General features: G+C 37.4%; 1 protein-coding gene across 1 annotated transcript in view; it reads left to right on the forward strand.

Annotated features, from left to right (window-relative positions):
* The first annotated feature begins 1722 nt into the window (after positions 1-1722).
* RpL23 (ribosomal protein L23) overlaps positions 1723-21329 on the forward strand; it is a 28222-nt gene continuing 8615 nt past the window's right edge. The window contains exons 1-4 of the mRNA XM_081736241.1: positions 1723-1840; positions 7501-7584; positions 11519-11647; positions 18632-18745. Coding sequence (XP_081592367.1) covers positions 1828-1840; positions 7501-7584; positions 11519-11647; positions 18632-18745 — 340 coding nt within the window. The 5' untranslated portion in view covers positions 1723-1827. The remainder of the gene's footprint in view (positions 1841-7500; positions 7585-11518; positions 11648-18631; positions 18746-21329) is intronic.

The following is a 21329-nucleotide window of genomic DNA, read 5'->3' on the forward strand; positions in this document are numbered from 1 at the left end:
CTTTTGACGGTAGAACTTAAGGAGGATGGGAGGGTAGAGAGATATAAAAATAGATAAAACTTAATAGCTCGAACCACCTGACCGATCTTGATCAAATTTTCAAATGTATGACGTTCGAGCCTGGAAAGTTTTTTAAAAAATATTTTCACTTTGACGGTAGAACTTAGGGAAAGGGGAGGGGAAGGGGAGATTAATATATAAACATTCAATCATTCAGACAACAATAGTGTCCCTTGCTTGTGCAGGACATGCGGGTTTCTAGTTGTTATAACTGATATAACAATTTATGATTCATAATAACAATGTTACATACGTCCGCCTATTCGTACGTACTTTACTCCATACGATAACTTGAATCAAAGCGAATACTGACCTCTTTTTTTTTTTTTTTGTTTTTGTTTTTGGCAGTAGATACGCAGAGCAAATTTTCTCGACCGAGTTCGTTAATGAAATCAATCTGTTAACATCTTTAATCCTAGTTGATAACATCCTTGCAATTGACTGTCATTCGACTATATCTTCAAAACTGTGGTGCATGCTAGTCACCAAAGAAATACTGCTTTTTTTTTTAATTTTACGAATTGGGAAAAAATGCTATGACTCATGATCCCCAACTGGAGAACAATGTTATTGTTTATACTGTATACTCCGGTTGTAAGTGTTGCTGAGCAATTATTTCCAGTTTAGTACATTGAACAAAGATAAAATTTACTATTGTGTGAACATCAAATCCAAATAAATTTTCATTTAACAATTATCGGGAAAATAAATTCATTATGTATTTTCAACGTATAAAATTTCATATTTTAAAAATCCATATTTATGTAAGTTATTAGTTTATGTACAAGAACGCAATATATTTGCTGCACACATTAACTGAAATATTTAACTACAGAATGGAGTAAACACACTTGATAGAACTTGAATAATGATTACAAAAATAAAATATTTAATCACCGATCCTCAAATATGTCTTATGGGCGTCAATTTGTTAAGATGGTTTTGTTAAAAACCATGTTGAGATGATTTAGTTTTTTAAAAAATGACATCATCCTGTGTAAGAACTGTTGCTTAATTATGTATAATACATTTCAGTATATTTTTTCAATGTATTAAAATCGACCTTGAATATAAAAAAATACAACTAATCATTCTTATGTCAAAAGTTAATCTTTATATAATGACTTTGGGCACATTATAACGGTTTGATTCATCGCAACGCACAATTTGCGACAATCTGCATAGCAGTTGTAACATTTAGAATTTTCTTGCGTTCCGTTTTGTATGCAGAATTTTGTGAAAACTGTAGGAAATGACCTCATAATCAAATGAAAACATCTCTGTATTCTGGCATTTCAGAATTTGGTAAACCTATGTAAAAAAAATAAAACAAATAAAAAAAACAAGAATAAGGAGAATTTCATACTTAGGGACAGGTTGTATGTTCATTAATGAGTAATGATTTTATAAGATTGTAAGAATATCTAAATCAAAATGTCAATTTGCTTAGTTTTCTCGCAATATAATATCCTTGTTTTCTTGTACCATGGCCCTTATGCCGTAACAGTCATCGCAAATTAGGGATTGCAGCAAAACGCGAACAATGTAATAATTACATTAATTATTAATAATCATAACTTTGTACTGACTATAGCAAACTAAAAAGCAAATTTGCGTTTCGTTGACGAAACTGCACGAGAATGAGGCTTCTAACGATGGGAGCTTCAATGAGATGTCGTGTTAGAAAATGAAGAGGAAGAAATTCTTTAGTTGTTATGCACGTCTGCATGCGCATGCGCATTTGTTCTTTTCTTTCTATAGTGAAACATGTCGAAGCGAGGTATGTAAGAAAAATATTTTTATCGGTTGTCATCTACCTGCATAGTTGTGATTTCTTTTAAGATATTTCTCTGTTCGTTAATTTCAATTAGTAGTTTGTAATGAAAGTGACCTTTTGACTGAAGAAATGACTATTTGGTTTATGAAGGCTGGGTAAAAAAATATTAACTGTTCCTGTTTGGAAGATCATGATACACATTCGAAATAGTTGAGAAATGCGGTAATAATCAGTAATTCTGAAATAATTATTTTAAAAAAATAATGTTCTGATTTTTGTTATAGGTTGAAACATTAAGAACATGAATTAAGTTATTTACAAATAATGTGCGTGTATTATCAATCCGACAAGGTGCAAGCTTTCATTTAGCGACTATGAATTCAGAATGTTACAAAAATTTCGTTCTGTTTCAAAGGCTTACAAGTTTCTCTGAGTTGTTAAAATTGCAGTTTTTCAATGTATTGAAGAATATAAATGGTACAGGGTTAAAAGTTTCATTTGCCTTTCAATACCGAAACGAAATGAAAGGTCACATTAAGTCCAGTTATAAAGTGTTTATAAAATGCAATTTAGCAAAATTTTGCCATTCAGTCTTTGACAAATCACACAAAAGTTAAGTTCCGATAAGGTCCGCCTCGTCAATCTAATGTATGCCCTAGTGAAGTGAGTGAACTGACCCATCCTATCCATGTCATTGTCATGTTCAACCATATATTGAACAGTGTTCATGTTTACTTTTGGCACACCTAGAAATGATTGTTGAAAAATTATCTCCTTATTGTCTCCTAAAAGGTTCCCGATGGGCAATTTGAAAATATCTTAGCATAGATAAAATTTAAGGGGTCCACCAGAAGTAATTGTTGAATAGTTCACAATTCTTTTGCGATCTGCGTGTAAACACTGCTTCCGGATGCGTGGCATAAAAACTACAGTGCAAAATCACAAACCAACGTGTGCTAGGTGGCCACTAGAAAGCTATCGAACCGAGTCAGGGCACTACTTTATTCATTAGTGCCATATCGCCGGACAACTTTGAAAACTGAAAAAAACACCAGAATGTACTGGATTCGGTTATATTTTGTCGGATTAAGTCACGTTAGATGTTACTTTGCGTTAGGGGTATAAAAACCTAAGTGTAGAAACAAACCAACCTGTGCTAGGTGGCCACTAAATGCACGAATACTATCTAATAGGGTAAGAACGCCGAAGGCGGCCAGAGTGGAGCAAGGGGGTCCGTCTGAAGGGAGCGGGCACTACAGCGACGGGGTTATACCCGTAAGAGATGGTAGTGACAGTATGTGGGTTTGGCGCTCATAAAAATTTCAAGAGCATTTGCATGTTTTCATACTTGCAATGCTTCCACTCCTTAACATACAATACAGCTTCTATACATTGTGCGGAAATATATTCCCGTTCAATTAGAAGTCACTTACCTTCAGAACTGAGGGTTTTAAACTTTTCCAATTTTAAGAAGATCGTGTACAACTTGCCTGGGGTTTCCTTTCCTTAAATAATTACTCCGCTAAATAGCCCTCGCTCTTAGCGAATGAAGTGCTCTTCCTTCCCGAATGCTATGCCTTTCGCGTTACTATATCATAAGAATGTACCTCTCCGCAAATTAAGTCCTTTCGTCTCCACATACAGTGCCGCTTACAACCAACAAATACAACTTTCTTCCCTTTTACTATTTCACTTACCTCACTTTCACTCATTCCTCCTCACAAACTTAAATAAATTCTCCAATTGTCCCCGTAAATTTAGTAAAATTGGTCCGGCGATACGGCACTTAATTCCTATTTTATGGGAGCATGCTAATTTTCAGACGGAAATGCACTCTTACTGCCTTATATCAGGGGCCGGATTTGCGTGCAGGTCAAATCTAGGCACACCACTCGAAATAATTGCTGGAAAGTTGTAATTATTTCACTGATTTCCCCCGAAAAGATTTGCACTGGGCGACATAATAATACCCTACTTAGTAAAGATGAGGTCTAAGGGGGCCACCGGATGTAATTGTTGAAAAATGGCAAATCTTTCATGATTTGCTTACAAATACAGCGTCCGAACATATGCCATAAACGTTACAGTATAAAAGGCACACGCCAATCTGTGCTCTAAGGCCTGTAAACAGCAAACTTGCTACCTAATGAAATCGGAGGAGGGCGAAACTAGTGGGTGTGCGCGTAAGGAAAAGGTGACAGCACGTGGGTTTTTGCAGTGATAAGAGTTCCTGTAACATTTGTAATGGTTTTACAGTAGTACCACTACACTTGTAAACATCATACGGGCCTACAACTTTTGTACACTACGGAAAAATTCCTCTCGCAGTAAATGATGTCTAATATACCCAATGTTTCGTATGCACTCATTTATTATAACCATTTAATGTACTTGTAATGGTTTTACATTAGTAACCCTACACTCGTAAACGTAAAATACTGCTCTTATTACCTACTATTTAATTCTTGCGCGTGCTGAACTTTGTTCCTTATAACCCTGTCTTTCCGTGCAAAGTATTGTAAAGTGGGTACCGTACCTGTAAATTTTGTAAAATGAGTACAACATCTGCGCATATGGCGGAAGTACTGTGGTGTATAAACCACAAATCAACTTGGTTAGGTAGCCGCTGAAAAGCACGAACGCCGTCTACCCGAACTAGAGCGGGAGCGCAGGAAGGCGGCCTGAGCGGAGGAAGATTCTGTAGGGACCTGGCATGTCAGCTATGGTGGGTACATGCATAAACGAGAATAGTGGGGAAACACTTCATATGGCATAAAAACGCCTTGCATATGACAGCTTTGGGCCAATTCTATGGTTATGCATGATCTCGTTGTACACTGCCTTCACATAGCATTGCTGCTCGTCGTGGCTTACTTATGGAGTATTACGTGTTAAAGAGCGCACTTTCGATTTCGCATTTCTGTTTCATTGTACGCGTGAGCAATTTTTTGAAATTCCAATGTTTTATCCTTTCCGATGTATTGTAATTCAAACTTCTGATTCAGTTTTCTCTTATATCTGAATACCACCTCACAGATCCGCCATTCAGTTACACAGTTTTCGAACTATCATCATTTGCCAGTAGGTTATTTCTGTTAGGATACTTCGATCATTATGGATCACGACTTGCAGCACTGCGTACGTTCCTGTGTGCTTACAAGTGTAATCTTCGTGTTACATATTCTCGCGGTTTGCACATGTTACAGCAAGATCCATATATACCGATTTCTTGTGTGTTCCTTTTTCGAAATCACAATTCATATTTCTTTCGTGAATTTTACAAAACTGTGCTCTTATAAAATGGGATGGCAAATGGCCCCTGTGCCACAGAGTAAGCCCAGTTGTTCGGACTGAGGTTAGGCCTCATTCCTGCATCTACTCTGCTGCTAAAAAAATCCCATTATGGTTAGAGTAGTGAAAAATCTAGTCCAGTGGGTTTTGTTGTGCACTCATTAAAAGCTGTATTCCTATTTAAAATGTTAGTTAAGCATTCATGCTCTGTTGTGCACATTAAATTTTGGATTCTACTTGTTGCACCGGTGACAGTGGCTTATATTTCGGATTACTTTTTTGGAAGAACTGAAATTATGAAAACCTTAGTGTCAGTTTTAATTGCCCTTCCTTTCTTAATAGGTTTTACGATTAAAGGATCTTCGTAACATACGATTATTGCACTATACCTCGCACACTCCACCAGATAACGCATGGGAATTCGGGACGTTGCAAAACTCTTCTAATAGACTCCCCCCCCCTTTTTTTTATGTTTCTGTATTTATCCAATGAGGCGTTGAGAAAGTAAGAAGTAGATCTTTCTAATTTTCTTGTAAGAGGCGTTTGTAGTCTTCTTTTCATTCAAATTACAGCTTGTCAGAAATGAATGTAATTATGAATTTATTATTATTATTTTTAAATTCCGCACTTTCGTTTGCATATATGTAGGTTATACAAATGTTGTATTGAGAAGATAGATGTATATATTTTTAGTAATTTCTTCTTATAAAGAGTTTTTGATTTGTAACATAGGTAGAGAAAGTCATTTTGTTTGTTTGTATTACAACACTAGTATGGACTAAAAATCAAGGGAGTGTGGTCGCATTGCTTTTTGTTGCAGATTACAGTTGAACGCCTTTTGCAGCGAATTTGATCGAGTGTGAACAAAGTTCCTTATGCCTGATTTCCAGATATATCTTTTCAATGGTATTCTGTTCTGGAGATCACTTAATAAATACATGTTTTAAAGCCATTTCTAAAACTAGGTTTGCATCAAGAAACGCTATCGGTGGTTGGATAATTTTTAGGTTCGTATCTTGTTCACCACGAGGATATAAGAGACATAGATCTACAGCTTAAGTGGAATTCAAACCACTTGAGTCCCAACCGGAAATCAAACCAAGGTCTCCCGCGCAGAAAATGTGTACGCTGACCATACTAGCATGAGAATTCCAAAAACAGATTGAAGAAAGTAATTGTAACAGGTTATTGGATATTTTACTTCAGCTTCCTCCCCCCGCTCCCCTCAAAAAAAAAAAAAAAAGTTTTTGTTCGCGCTCGATCAAATTTGCTGTGTCGGTGTTCAACTGTAATCTGAGACAAAAAAGCAATGGAGTGCGTTCTCCGTGTGTCAGTTGATTACAAATCGAAAATCATTTCAAAAACTGTTTCTCAACACTACATCTGGATAATTACACATAAAAACGAAATATGGTTGCATTGAAAAGGTAATCGGAAGACTCCCGATTTTCTATTTGCTTACTAACTCACTCTATGGCCTATGGAACCCGGAAGTTCAATGCTTTCGCAAAAGCTCTCCACGACTTCTATTCTTAGCCTATTAAATCCAGTTTCTACTTTGTATTTCTATTTCTTCGAGATCCATCTTAATATTGTCCTCCTATCTGCGCCTAGGTCTTCCTAATAGTCGTTTCCCGGTTCGTCTTCCAGCTAAGATTTCGAAAGTGTTCCTACTTTCTTCCATCTTGGCTACATGACCTGCCCATCTGAGCCTCCTGATTTGATGACCCTAACAATGTTGGATAAACCGTATAAATTACGCAGTTTCTCGTTATAAAGTTTCCTCCATTCCCGTTTCTCTTGGGGCCGAATATTCGTCTCAGGATCTTGTTTTCAAATACTTTCAATCTGTTCTTCCTTCCGAGTAAGCGACCATGTTTCGCAACCATACAGAATAACAGAGATGATTATCGTTTTACATATTTTAAGCTTCAAGTTCTCGACTTAATTCGCGACAAGAGATTTTGAACCGAATAATAACACGAATTCCTTGCTTTTAGCCGACATTTAATTTCTTCGTGAATATAGTTTCTATTTGCTAATCTAGTGAAATACGTGACGTATAGTACGATTATCACATGTTACAAAGGTCCTTTGATCGTAAAATATAAGAAAACAGATTAGCAGCTACTTTTGTACAGTCGTGCCAACCATTGAAAAGCACTTAAAAGATTGTCGTTATAATTGTTACCTTATAAGTTTACACACTTTTCATGGGGTGAAATAGAGAGTAGTTCTGAGAGGTATATCGAATGAACCTAGGTTACATTTGTTCCATTTATTATTATATAAGATGGTTTAAAAGTAGGAATAATAATAATAAAACTAAAATCGTGCTCATTTTTTTCTTATGTGATGTTGCTTTCTTTCAGGACGTGGTGGCTCCGCTGGAGCCAAATTCAGAATATCTCTCGGTCTTCCCGTGGGAGCTATAATTAACTGTGCAGACAATACAGGTAAATAGAAGTTTGAAATACAGAATCCTTATTATGCATGTTTCTTGTTGAAATGCAGACTATGTTATGTTCATAAAAGTCAATATTTTCAGTGAAACACTATGACCGATTTAGTTCAGAGAACAAAATTAAAAGCTGTGCCAATATTCTGTACTAGGTATAATCCCAATATGAGAAATGAAAAGTATATGTAGTAAATACTGCGGATTCGGATGGAACGCGGAGGAAAGTGTTCCCCTTTGAAAAGTAAGTTTTTATAATAAAATTGTTATTTTTGAAAATTGAGGCACAACGGCAGAAATGGTGCAAAGCGCGATTCTGCAGTACAATTTTGCTGTTAGACTATGTTTATATTACTGTGTAAATATTGTAATTTATTAATTCACGAATGTTTCCCTTCTACAGCTCCACGCAATCTGTTTTGTCATTTCTGTGTTCACACTTTGTAAGGTTATAACGCGAGGGTAAAAGATGTCTCCCAGCATCCAGCAACTACATTGTATCGGGCTTACGCTGTGACTTATTTCTCCGCCATTTAATTTATAGTAAGGATGAAGTTGCAGAAAATGAAGTATGAATTTCAGAAAATGAAATCTTGACCCAGTTGCACTTTTTCATATTTTAAACTTGTTACAAATAAACTGTAATAGGAATTTTTTGAAAGAAGGTGGTCAATGTTGGGTTTGGAGTTGGTTTCCGTTTAACTGCAGACTTGGACCTACAGCTTAACGTGGGATCAAACTCTAATCTCTAGTGCCGAAGCCGCGTACGCAAATCATATAACCATTAGAGAATTCTCAATTTCATTCATTGAAAAGTAAATATAATCAGTGTTTAATTCAAAGTATGCTATGGTATACAGAAAGGCAGAGGTTATTATCTTTAGTGAAGATTTTTTTAAAGAGCGGTACTGAGTAAATCCCATAAGAATATAAAAGGTGACTTGTGTTCATCAGGGATTTTAATAAGATATTTATGCTTTCAAATTAATTTTCATTTTTGTGGCTTAGTAGAGTTACAAACTCTTTAACTATACAAATGGATTCATTTGAAATGACAATTACGTGTAACATTCACGCACTACACGGAATTCGCTTTCACGTCGAACTGATCTTGTGATTGCCAGCATAATGACTAACCTCTCAGTTATACCAGCCAACATTGAGAGGTTTTTTTTTTTTTTTTTTTTTTTTTATGCGTTTACAAAGGATGTTACTTAATGATGGGAATTGATGTATGCTTATAATGATTTTTAAATATACTCCTTAGTTTACTGCGTCTAATGTTTGATATACTATTACGAAGGCGGGGTGAAAAGTTCTCGGTCTGACCCAGAAATGGCACTCCAATCAGCAAAATTTTATTGTTCTTGCCTAGGGGTGCTTTTCAGTTTGTATAACAAGTGTTAACTTGTTCTCTCATACAGGCATTGTTGCAGTTAGACGTGTTGCGTGTTAGTTGTAAAAAAATGGATAAACTTGAATATCGTGCGGTAATCAACTTTCTCGTTTTGGATGGATTGACCCCTACGGAAATTCATCTAAACTTGACGAAAGTTTACGGGAACTCTGCTCTTCCATGTCAACCGTTAAAAAGTGAGCAGCTGAATTTAAACGTGGTCGCACATCCCTCGAAAATGATCCACGTGAAGGAAGGCCGAAAACTGCAATCACACCGGAAACAGTCAAAAAAGTGCATGATATCGTGTTGGGCGACAGGCGAGTAAAGGTGAGGGAGATAGCTGAGTGTGGGGATATCGGAGGAACGGGTGCGAAACATCTTGCACAAAGAACTATGGATGCGAAAGCTCAGCGTAAGATAGGTGTGGCATTTCCTGACTGCCGACCGAAAGCAAATGCGAAAACTATTTTCTCAGCAATCTTCAGACCGATTCAAAAGGGATTCTACCGATTTTGTGTGGCGATTTGCGACAATGGATGAGACATGGGTTCACCACTACACGCCAGAAATGAAACAGCAGTCCAAGCAGTGGGTGGAAGCCGGTGGTGCAGAGCCGAAGTAAGCGAAGACGATCGTATCGGCCGGAAAAGTCATGGCCAGTGTGTTTTGGGATGCGGAAGGGATCCTCTTAATTGATTACCTTGCAAAAGGGAGAACAATTACAGGCGAATATTACTCAAACCTTCTTGACCAGCTGGATGCCAAAATTCGCGAGAAGAGGCCTGGCTTGAAGAAGAAGAAAATCATCTTTCACCAGGACAACAAGGGTGCGTTGGCGATGGGAAAACTGCGGGATTTGGGGTACGATTTGCTCGGCCATCCCCCATATTCTCCTGATTTGGCACCATCGGACTTCCACCTGTTCTCAAACTTGAAGGAATTTCTTTCTGGGAAGCGCTTAGCATCGAATGAAGTAAGTTGAAAGGTTCGTGGATGACTATTTTCACAACCTTCCAGACTCGCACACCCGGGAAGGAATACTGATGTTGGTGAAACGCTGGACCAAGTGTATTGAAGTTAAGGAAGATTATATAGAAAAATAAGATCATTTTTGAACTGAAATTTGCAGTCTCATTGTCAGGCCGAGAACTTTTCACCCCGCCTTCGTAGCTGTACTATTTCCATGTTTCCTGTCATTTATATGAGACAAATGAGAGTTCGTTTACAAATTATTAGAAGCAATAAGAATTTTCATAATATATACTGGGCGGACTATTGTCTTGATACTCCGTTGTAACTTGAACTAAAAGCTAAAAAGTTTAAATTTTGCAACACAAAATACCGGTAGAGAGGACTATTTAATATGCTATGCAGTACCACTAAGTTAACAATGCTGCAAACTCAATATAGTTACGTTTTTCAAATTGCACTACGTCAGGTTATTGCACATAGTAAATCTACTTGTCAGTCGAAAACTTACCACATTTCTTATTTAGTGTTTCAAACTAAGGACGCTACAGGATCACAAACTTTCAAATTTTAGTGGCCTCGGCAGCAGTGATGCAGAGTCGAATGGGGCAACGCACATCGAAAGTGCGTTAGTGTTTAATACGTGAACTGATTTTGAATAAATGCAAACGAAGTTACAAGGGATTGCGAATTTAACTTCTTTTCAAAAGTAATTTTGAAACCTGGTGAGATAAGTGCCTCATCAAATTGCATATATGGTTTTCAATAGGTGTGGAGATCATAATGTAGTTTACAGCAATTTAGTATCCGAAATCGTTCTGGATATGTGGTAAACAGTGGTAAAGTTTCCAGCTGTATTCTGTAATATTATGTAATTCCAAGAACATGTTATAATTACTGCTGCTAAGAACTGTTGTTGGGATGTTATAGAAGCAAAGGAGAATAAAACCATGTAGAAACCTCAGATTTGCTTGTGTTTTGACGTTTGTGATAGTATAGTGTCCTTAATTTGCAACACTGCATAACAAGTGTACTATTGTTAGTTTTTGTTCATTATGAAGATTTGAAATATGTAATATTCTGACACAGTGCGATTTGAACTACGGCACTACAACCTTGTCGCATTGGCAACGCTGTTAATCTGATGTAATGTAGTGTATGTCATTGCTCTCTTGTCGATATTTACATGCTACTAAATTTCAGCGTTTGTTTCTGCTAGTTCAAAAGTTACAGCGCATATCAACGTCTATATTGATTGGTCCACCCTGTGTATTGTAGGTTTAAATTGCGATATTGGAGGAGGAATTCTTAACGTATGGTCGTCATAAATTCGAAATTATTCACTATGCGATATACCATCAGAATTTCCGAATAGATGTTTAAGACACTAGCCAGTAGTAGTTGATTCAAGAGTAATTTTGACACTATTATGTTCTTCCGTAAATATTGCTAGTTTTTAAGATTAAACCCCAATATGAAGTACCACATAAATTCTCCTTATTGCTTATGCAGCCAATTCTACTGCAGGGCAATACTTACGTTATGTATTTATGTTACATTTCAGGTGCAAAAAATCTGTATGTAATCGCTGTACAGGGAGTAAAGGGAAGGTTGAACCGACTGCCTGCTGCTGGCTCCGGAGACATGATTGTAGCAACAGTGAAAAAGGGAAAGCCTGAACTAAGGAAGAAGGGTATGTTAACTTAATTTGTGACTTAGTGAAAATTACTTATGTATGCTTTTAACTGTCCAAGAATCTGCAAAATATGTTAGTTCAAGAGTTTTCTTCTGCCATTCCATTTCTATCACTTTTTTATTTATTTTACACTTCACGTTTTCGTTAATAATATTACTCAGGTATTTTTATCTGAGCACTAAGTTTCTTGCGTGGTTAAGTATACTCAATCCTTCCTTCTCTCCACTGTATGAAAGTCTGTCGAATGAGATACATATGTAGTTCCAGATTAGGTTCTGTAAACAGAGTCCTGCTTTAACTCTGAAACTAATGTCTTTCTAAAAACTTCATAAACATAATACCATAAACACGTATCCAAGAACAATAGTCAGAGTCATAAGTTCAGTTACTTTTGTTAATTTTGTAATTCAGAATACGAGGGGAATCGGAAAGGTCACTATATCTATCACCATAAACTAATAGAGAGAGTGTTGAGTTTTATGTTCTTTCTTAAGACTTTTTCCGTGCAAAATTACACATTTCTCCGCCGTTTTTGAACTGTCGAAGACTGTCATTGTACAACTCTGCAAATTGCATGGAAAGCCATTGTTTCACCTCCATAATAAGTCATCTATGGGAACAGGATGAAGTCGCTTGGTGCCGGATCAGAAGAATAAGGTGCTATATCCAGCAACTTCCACAGACTTTGCTTGGAATGCATGAGCGGATGCATTGTACGCAAGGAGACAAATCCCTTTGGTAAGCATACCGTGACGTTCTTGCTAACAGTATCTCATTACTTTCTTAGAAATGAGCAGTAGTATGTGCCAATGGTAGTACCACCCTTCTGAAGAAGGTAGTCTGTAAGGAACCCGAAACTCAGAGCATGACCTTATCTGCATACTTTTGCACCTTTGCTTTTTATGGAAGGATGAGCAAGAAGTGGAAGGGCTGCTCCTCACATACCTATCTTTTGCCCCAGAATCATATAGATTAAACATTCATTCATAGTTACCAGACTTGCCAAAAGATCCTGATCTTGCTCCTCAACCGACATGTCATGCCGTGTATGTCACTGAAGGGAAGTCAGCAAAAGTGGAACCCGACATGCTGATACCTTACGCATGTCCAATTCTTCATAAAAAAATTTCCACACTACCATGATTGAGTCCATCTTGCTTCATGATATGGGTTTGTCTTACAGGATCAGCTCTTCGATTTTCCTTACTGTGGCGGTGACTTCCTTGATTGACGGAAGTCCAGGTCTTCATTCATATGTAAGGGACATGCAAGTTTGGGAATTCCTCTTCCACCTCACGATAGTCATAGAAGGGGTGATTACCACCATAGACAAGCTTCATTTCATCATGAATTTGCTGGGCGCTGTAAACCTTTAAATGCAGAAAATTAATCACTACGAGCTTCTACCTTCTTCGGCTTGCATTTTACTGACAAGTGGCCTCACCTGTTCAATGAAAATGAATAGTGTTCACTAAATCATGCATGTAAGATGCAATGTCTATAGAGGATAAGTTATCAAAATTATCCATAAAAACTTCTGGGGGATTATTTAAATTTTCCGATATACCATCCTGCTAACTTACACAACACTCTTTACGAACGTGAGTCATTTAATTGCATTATGTAATTTCCCGTATAAAGCTTTTAAACCAACACACACATGAAGTAGAGCCGATCGATTTATCAAACCCAATTTAATGTCTTATAAAAGCCCAACATCATAATATAAATGTGATTCAGAGCTCTGTCTCACATTGAATTTTCCCCTTGTATCCTACAGCACTTTTAACCTTTTAATTACGGAGCCTTTTAAAAAAATAAAGCCTGGGATACGGCGCCAATTTTGAACAAAATGTAGGGTTATTTTCAAATGGCTGTGGATCAGGCCCTAATAATCGTAACCTCACGAAAGTTGAAGCATTTTACAGAAAATACATGAAAATTTCATAATTAGTATGGTTTACCTCCCGACCACTCTAATCTAGGATTACGGGGTGGGGGAAAACATAATTTTTACAACTTTTCTAACAAAAAATTTGAGTTCCGTCCCCCGTCTGCCGCTCTAGAAATTGATGATGCGTATAAAATGTACATCAAAATGTTATTTGATATATTCTCAATAACATATAACAGCAGTGTTAACATAAGATACATACAGCATAATTAGGAAATTCCTCAAAATTATAATATAACTACGCCACTGATTAGGACAGAAATGACAAAATGCAGGGTTATTTTCAAATGATCATAGCTCAGGCTCTAATAGCAGTAAACTCACGAAAGTTGAAGCATTTTACGGAGAATACACGGAAGTTTCATAATTGGTATGGTTTGCGCCCGATCACTGTAATCAAGGATTAGGGGGGTGGGAGAATCATCATCAAAGTCATCAAAATTAAATTCGTCTGTGTCTGAGGAAGGAAATTCAAGTTGTTCTTCATCCCACTCCGAATCTGTGTCCATTGCTTCCAACTCGTCTCGAATGTCTTCTGAACCGAGAACATCTGTCGATGCCATTTCTACTAATACACGCAACACCAAAGTCTCACAAGTAAAACCAACGGTAACAAATTTTCAAATTTGAGGGTCCGTAAAGGTAGATTCTACTGTATGTTAAAATTCGTATGCAGGAAAGAACGCGCTCACAACACTCAGTTCAGACTAACAACACACATATGAAAAGAGGAACAGCGATCTCTACGTCTTCCAATGGCTGTAGGAGCCCAGAAACCCAAACTTTCTTATCACTCTATGTTGTTACCGCGTGCAGAAATAAATCTTTCTTTCTCAGCCAGGTCAAGACCTCTCCCCCCACACCCTCTATTCCCAATTACGTCCCTGGCACCAAGATTGGAAGGGAAACGTCTCCTGACTGATTATTTATATTTTCTTTCACAACAACTAACTTATTGTTGTGTTAAACCTCTGAGAACAAAACTGCGCACTTTAAAAATTTAAATGCGTTTTAAAGAGCTTGTATGACAAATACAAACAGTCGCGTTCGTTCACTTAAAAAAAAAAACAATAACAACATAATTTCTGTATTCAGCAGTTGCCTAGTATGTCTCCTGAATAAAACACATGCAAGTGCATGTATTTGATACCCAGAAAGTTAAAAAAATATTAGGTTTAGTGGGCAAACTGCAAGGTATTTATAAATAGTTACTTCGTGTCCTAAAGGTTAAATATAATCATCATAACCTTCTTTTAGTATTACCATCAAAGTATTCGATTAAAACAGCGAATATTGTTGTCTGTGTGGTGTATCAAGGGAATTATTTTCCTACAGTATATTTCGCAAACCTCGCTGTTTGCTTATTCATGTAGTCCTCCGGACTACTACTTAAAATTAATTTTATATGAATGTTCTGAACTAATAATACGCCTTTTCCATTCAATTTATTTTCTGCATTTTTTAAATGTAGTCTTTGATTATTGATTGACTTTTTAATCACCCTACCCGTTTTGTAGTTTGGCTTCTTTATTATTGGGGGATTGAATCCCCAGTTTCCTCTAACCATTTCCTAAGCAGTTCTGTAGGTAACTATTCTCCTTTCCGAGTGGTCACCCTAGGGTAAACATTCTCAACCTTTCATATAACAACCTTCCTTCTATCACATCCTCTACCCAGCGGCCCCCTCCTCCCTTAAGTCATTTTTGGTATGTAGTAAGCTTTTTGACTATTATTGCTTATCGTTTTTGAAGTCTAGTGAAATCATCGGACTAAAGTTTCATGCAAAGCTTCATTTTTAATTGATAATATTCTTTGCTGTATTTTAGAATAGGTATGAAAATAAAAATATATCTGTCAAACGAAGAAACCAAATTTTCAACCTTAGACAAGAATGAACCAGTACATGTATTTTCTGATTGTAGATGGCGTACTATTGGGTCAGATTGGTATTTGTGATGCCAGATACCCAGCTTCGAAATGACTGGCGCACTTTAACGAGGTCCTTGTCTTTTATAGTTACTCAATAGCGTCTCTCCGTTTCTTTTGATACTTGGTCCCGGCGTCGGGAATGTGGTAACTCAATCGCCCAGTTCTCTGGAATTGCAGTAGCCACTGGTCTTCCAGGTTGGTGGTTGAAAGGTTCATCACCCTTCTTGCAAAATCCTTGCTGCGGATGATTACTAGATCATTAATCTGCTGCAGAGAAATTTTGGTTCCGTACAATATGATACCTAGGATGAAGCCGTCCTGATTTTGTTGTAACTTGATCAGGATTTATAGGCTGGATTTCTTTTATTTTATTTTGACCTGGCAATAATTCTTTTATCTGATTTGGTTGTCCTGAGATCTTATGAATGAAGTGTGCTGGCTCCTAGCTGGAGTGGATGAGGTGATGCCCTGAAAGGTTAAACCAGAAATGCAGCATGGTTGACCTCCGAAGAACTCTTGCCTCTACGATCAGCTGATGCGACGATGGTCTCCTTAAAAACACCCAGCAGCCGAGGATGAAAGTGTGAGGCGCTGGCTCCTCATTGGGCTTGGTGTCATCTGTTTCCTGATAATGGTTGTGGTAGGTAGTACCTTCCCGCCTCGTTGATTCTCCAGAACAATGATGGGAAAATGGAGGATATTGAAGTTTTTTTTTTCAACGTGGCACAGAATCAAATCTCCTTAAATGACAGATACATATGCAAAATTAGAAAAACCAAAGGAGGAAAAGGTTGTGGAACATGTCCCACAATATTCAGTTATTGAAGATGAAAGGGAACAAACTGCTGGTAGTTTCAATAAACTTTCACCAGCTATTGTACTTAGAAATTTGCAACATATTGCCACTGGAACCTTTCCATCGCGTCATATTCGCAGTTAGAAATGGAACTCCTCTTATACAGACTGTCAATGACAAACAATCCAAGCTATTGCTCAAACGCAACACGTTTGGCAGTCATAATGCAAGTTGAAGCACATCATCAACTGAATATCAGCTAAAATGTGATCACTTGTTTTGACCTGTCAGAAGTCGTGATCAAGTATGAATTACTTAAGTAGCGTTTGTGGACGTTAAGCGAATCCACACCCACAAGGGTAGCGAGCTACAATCGACAGATTCCTACATGATTACGTTTGGCATCCCAGACCTACCTGGCAATCTTACTGAAGCATATTATCGCTTAAGAGGCCCCATCACGGCGATATTAAAATATAGCTAATTTTACAGTATTATGTGATATCTTCAAATAGATAAAAGATAATCGAAATATGGAACAAGATCACCCTAGACCAGAGTGCAAAATTTTAGTTAGACGCACTCGCCAATCCAAAAATGATGGTCCCTAGTATCTCTCACGTACAAATTATGAAAGGTCACCGTCCCCATGGTCTTTGATTTGACAAAGAAAGAGATTAGATCAGGGCATAAAATTTCAAATCCAAACAAACACATGTTAAAAAAATATAGAGGTTGTTCAGTCTACATTTGGCCAAAACTGGGAAAAGTCAGGGAATTCTTTCTCATAATTTTGTCGCCGTCCTGATTATGCTCTTTGTCTCATAGATCTAGAACTGTAGAAAATGATCAATATCAGTTTATACTTAGTCATATTTACCCTCAGCTGATGTCAGTCTATGCAACAGTTGACACTATGACTGATAAAGCACTAAGATTTATGGAAAATATCAATGTTCTTTAAAGTCCAAAAGCGAAGTATTCATTTTACATTTTTCACAGTAACTATGAGGACTAGTAAAAACTGACACTTGAATAATATATAAATGCTTCTCAATTTAATGAAACATCTGGAGTTAGAAACACGTCACACATTTAGGTTGGCAACAGTCAGACGGTGACCGTAGCGCCGTGTTGTTGGTGGTATGTTAGGGTGAATACCGTACATCGTGAGCAGCAGTAGAAAGGTTGTGTGCAGTGAACTAAACAGACAGTGATAGTATAAAATAGGTGACAGTTGATTTCCAGAGAGGCCAAATCATTGGCGCTCGGTTATTTGGTGCGAGCATGACGAAAGTGACAAATGTGTGGGTGTCACGAGGGACAGTGTCTAGGTTGATGACGGTGTGCAGTATTCATGGCTAAACCATATCGACGAAGGGGAATAATGGTCGGAAAAGAACCGTCGTGCGACTGCGGTGCGAGTAGCAAAGGAAATTGAGTAGCACTTTTCACAGTCTGTGTCAACAGTCACAATCTGCCGCCTAGGAAGTCGGATTGCACGGACGAAACTACTGATAAAAACGAATATGTCTTAAGACGACGCCAATGATTCCGCTAGCATGCAGCAAGGACCGCTGATGACTGGAAATGTGTGATATGCTTGAATGAGTCATTGTTCACTTTTATTTCAAACCACAGACGGGTCGTGTTTTTGTGGCAGACACCCAAAGAAACGTATGATCCGCAGTGTCTCCGCCCAACCGTCAAATATGACTGCTGCTTTGTAATACTGTGGACCATATAATGGGTATCAATGGGTCGTGTGCCGACGCTTACTTGTGTCACTGCCAGTGGTTATTTTCCCATTTTAGAGCACCATGTACAGATGTTTCCCGGCAGTTACGCATATCCCATGATGAAAATTCACCCATTCACACAGCTGGAACTGTTGCGTCACGGTTTGAGAAGCATAGGATGAAGTTCAACACCTCCTCTGGCCTACCCAAAGTCCAGAGCTGAACATGACTGAACATGTGTAATCAATTTTGGAGACACGAACCCGACGCATATCTTCACCTCCCATCATCTCTCGCGAAACTTGAGTGATGTACTACACGCGAGTGGTGCAATATTTCACTTGATACCATTCACGACATCTGATTATGTTCTATGTCGCATCTCAGGTCGAAAGATGGCCCAACGCTATTTTAATCTTTTAAGGTGCACTTTTTTAATTGTTTCCATTAAATTGATAAGTACTTGTATTTTCTGATACGTATGAGTATCGAATGAGTACTTTTTTTTAACATTTTTTTCTTTCACATTTACTTATTTATTAATCATACATTCTTTCTTTCAGTTATGCCAGCAGTCGTCATTCGGCAGAGAAAGCCCTTCAGAAGGAAGGATGGTGTATTCATATATTTCGAAGATAATGCCGGAGTAATCGTAAACAACAAAGGAGAAATGAAAGGTAAAAGCCTCGATATCTTTGAGCTAGATACCTGATCGTATTGATGTCACGTTACGTCCAACTATATATTTGAGACTGCCTCACAGCGTGCTTTTTTAATTTGACCGCTCCAAGTTATCAACCTCCAAGTGAAGGTGAACTTTTTACATGCAGCCAGAAACTTCACATAGTTTGAAAACAGCGATGGAGTATCTGTTTCCCTTGCTATTAGAAAGTCAAGTCAGTTGTCGAGGCAATAGATTAACCGGTTGATAAGTAGGCATACGCAGTAATAATAAAAAAATTGGACATATTATGTAGACTATCCTATAAACACTAAGTACAGTAGACACTGAACAATTGTGAAATACCATAGAAATAATTGGTTGCTGCTAAAGAAGGCTCGCCTCTAGTGCGAGGAATTTTTCGTTTGATCCCAAGCCATGTCAGTGTGGTAAACAACATTCTGTAGATTAGGTTTTCGCAGGGTTCTTTCGTTTTCTACATTCGCACTCCAGCATTTCTTTAGTTTCATTAATCATCGTTTCCGTTTAGCCTACAGGACACAAAACGTAAAACTAGAAATGTCGACTTACAGTTGATCTAAATTATTATCAATTGCACAATCGATTTCTTTATGCATGTGTACGCCTTTGATTTGCCCTACTCGTACTCAACTGATATTTTAGTCCCTCGATGCCAAAATATTTGTGAAGAAAAGCCACAGGTCTTCAGTTAGGTTCATGGGCGCCCGAAGAAAGTTTTTTTTAGGGAGGGCCCACGCTATAGTACGTATACATTTTCGTGAGCAAGGGGGCCGGGCCCCACACTGCCATTCCCCTTCGAGCGCCCATGATCAGGATAGCAGACTCGTCATTTGATTCTCAAACGAAACAGAAGTTTCGATTCAGAAGAAAATGCTATGAAAGAAACCCACAAGACGCTCACTTTGTCATTATTTTATCCTACTTGCTGATTAAAAACAATTAGTTCTAAAGTTAATAAGTAGTTTTATCGTTTTCCACTTTGCTTAAATAACCCTTAATAATAATATTTTTTAATGGTATACTCAGCAATACCTGGTTCACCACACAATTTTTTAAACAATAAAAATTTGTAAGGGTAGTATCAGTTAGCATATATGTATGCAGGGAGGGCGATTAGGGGAGCAGGAGGGGACATTTGCCTCCCTCTACTTCTTTTGAAGTTACCCCTTAATGTATATAGTTTTATTTGAAAATGTAGTTTCTGTACGTATTACTGGTTCATGGAAAAAATGCCTCCATATAATGTTTGCCGTGGCGTGAGTATGTATTGGTTATTTGTCTTCCCGTGGAGTTAGAAAGGTACATGAATTGCGTTTTAATTGTCACGGAGAATGACCCAAAAATTAACCTTTTGGAGCGCAATAATTCCAGCGTACTTTCATTTCTTCTTACAAGGATTCGTTATGTTAGTCAGCCGCTTTGAAACAAATTGAGAGAACATTTCGCAAAACAAGAAAAGTCTTTCACAAGTTATTCTTTAATTGCACAAAAGTCGACAGTTCCTAAAATGTCTTTTCTAATAGTAAGGAATATTGATTAAAAAGAGTAATAAAAATCAACTTCTACCTTTTGCATTGGTTTGCCTACATCATTTATGATATACCGCAGTTACAAATTGGCAGTTTTTATATATATATATATATATCTATTATATAAAAGAGAACGCAGAAATCCTTTGTTCCCTCATCACGCTAATACGGCTGAACCAATTTCTTTTATTTTTGGGGGGTTATTAGGATTTGGACCCTAGATGGTTTTTATCATATCACTTTAATTTTTAATTACCAGTGTCTTGAGATAATTGACCATTCAAGTGTCCATAACGTACAAATCCTTTGTTAGTTCATCATAGGTAAAAATAAACGTATTTATATGCAACCCGCATGACCGTGTCACTCGGCGGGTTAACATAAATGACAGGCGATATAATGTTAACATTTACTGCAATCTACTATGGTTTTTATCATATCACTTGAAAGCGAAAACTTCCGGGATGACCGCAGCGAAGCGGGGCGGGTTAACATAAATGACAGGCGATATAATGTTAAGATTTACTGCAATCTTCTATGGTTTTTATCATATCACTTGAAAGCGAAAAAGTAAAAATTATCTAAGTATCAAAGTTTATTGCGTTCCGGGGTGACCGCAGCGAAGCGGGGTGAACGCTGCTAGTATATATATATAGGAAAGAGAACAATGTCCTTTTCGCAAGCGCAACAAAGCCCTTTTCGTAGTTTTTTTTTTTTTTTTTTTTTTTCCTTAGAAAACAAGAAACAGTTGAGAATGCTCGAAGAGTATTGCCAGAACGAACTTAAAAGAATTATTTTTTTCGAAATTTATATTAAATGTATTTGATTAAATTCAATAGATAATACATTTACATATTTGGAACCTGCGTATTAGAGTATATTTTGAATTAGCTATATTGAGCTGTCACTTTTTGTCACCGTATATATATTGAAAATGAAGATATAACCAGTGACCACTGGTTACTATTTGTTAACAAAATGTTCAGCATCCTCTTAAGTATTGATCAACACCAATATCATCTCTCTGTG

Source organism: Thermobia domestica, chromosome 13, assembly GCF_964235325.1.
Source record: "Thermobia domestica chromosome 13, izTheDome1.hap1.1, whole genome shotgun sequence".
In the NCBI taxonomy this organism is placed as follows: domain Eukaryota; kingdom Metazoa; phylum Arthropoda; class Insecta; order Zygentoma; family Lepismatidae; genus Thermobia; species Thermobia domestica.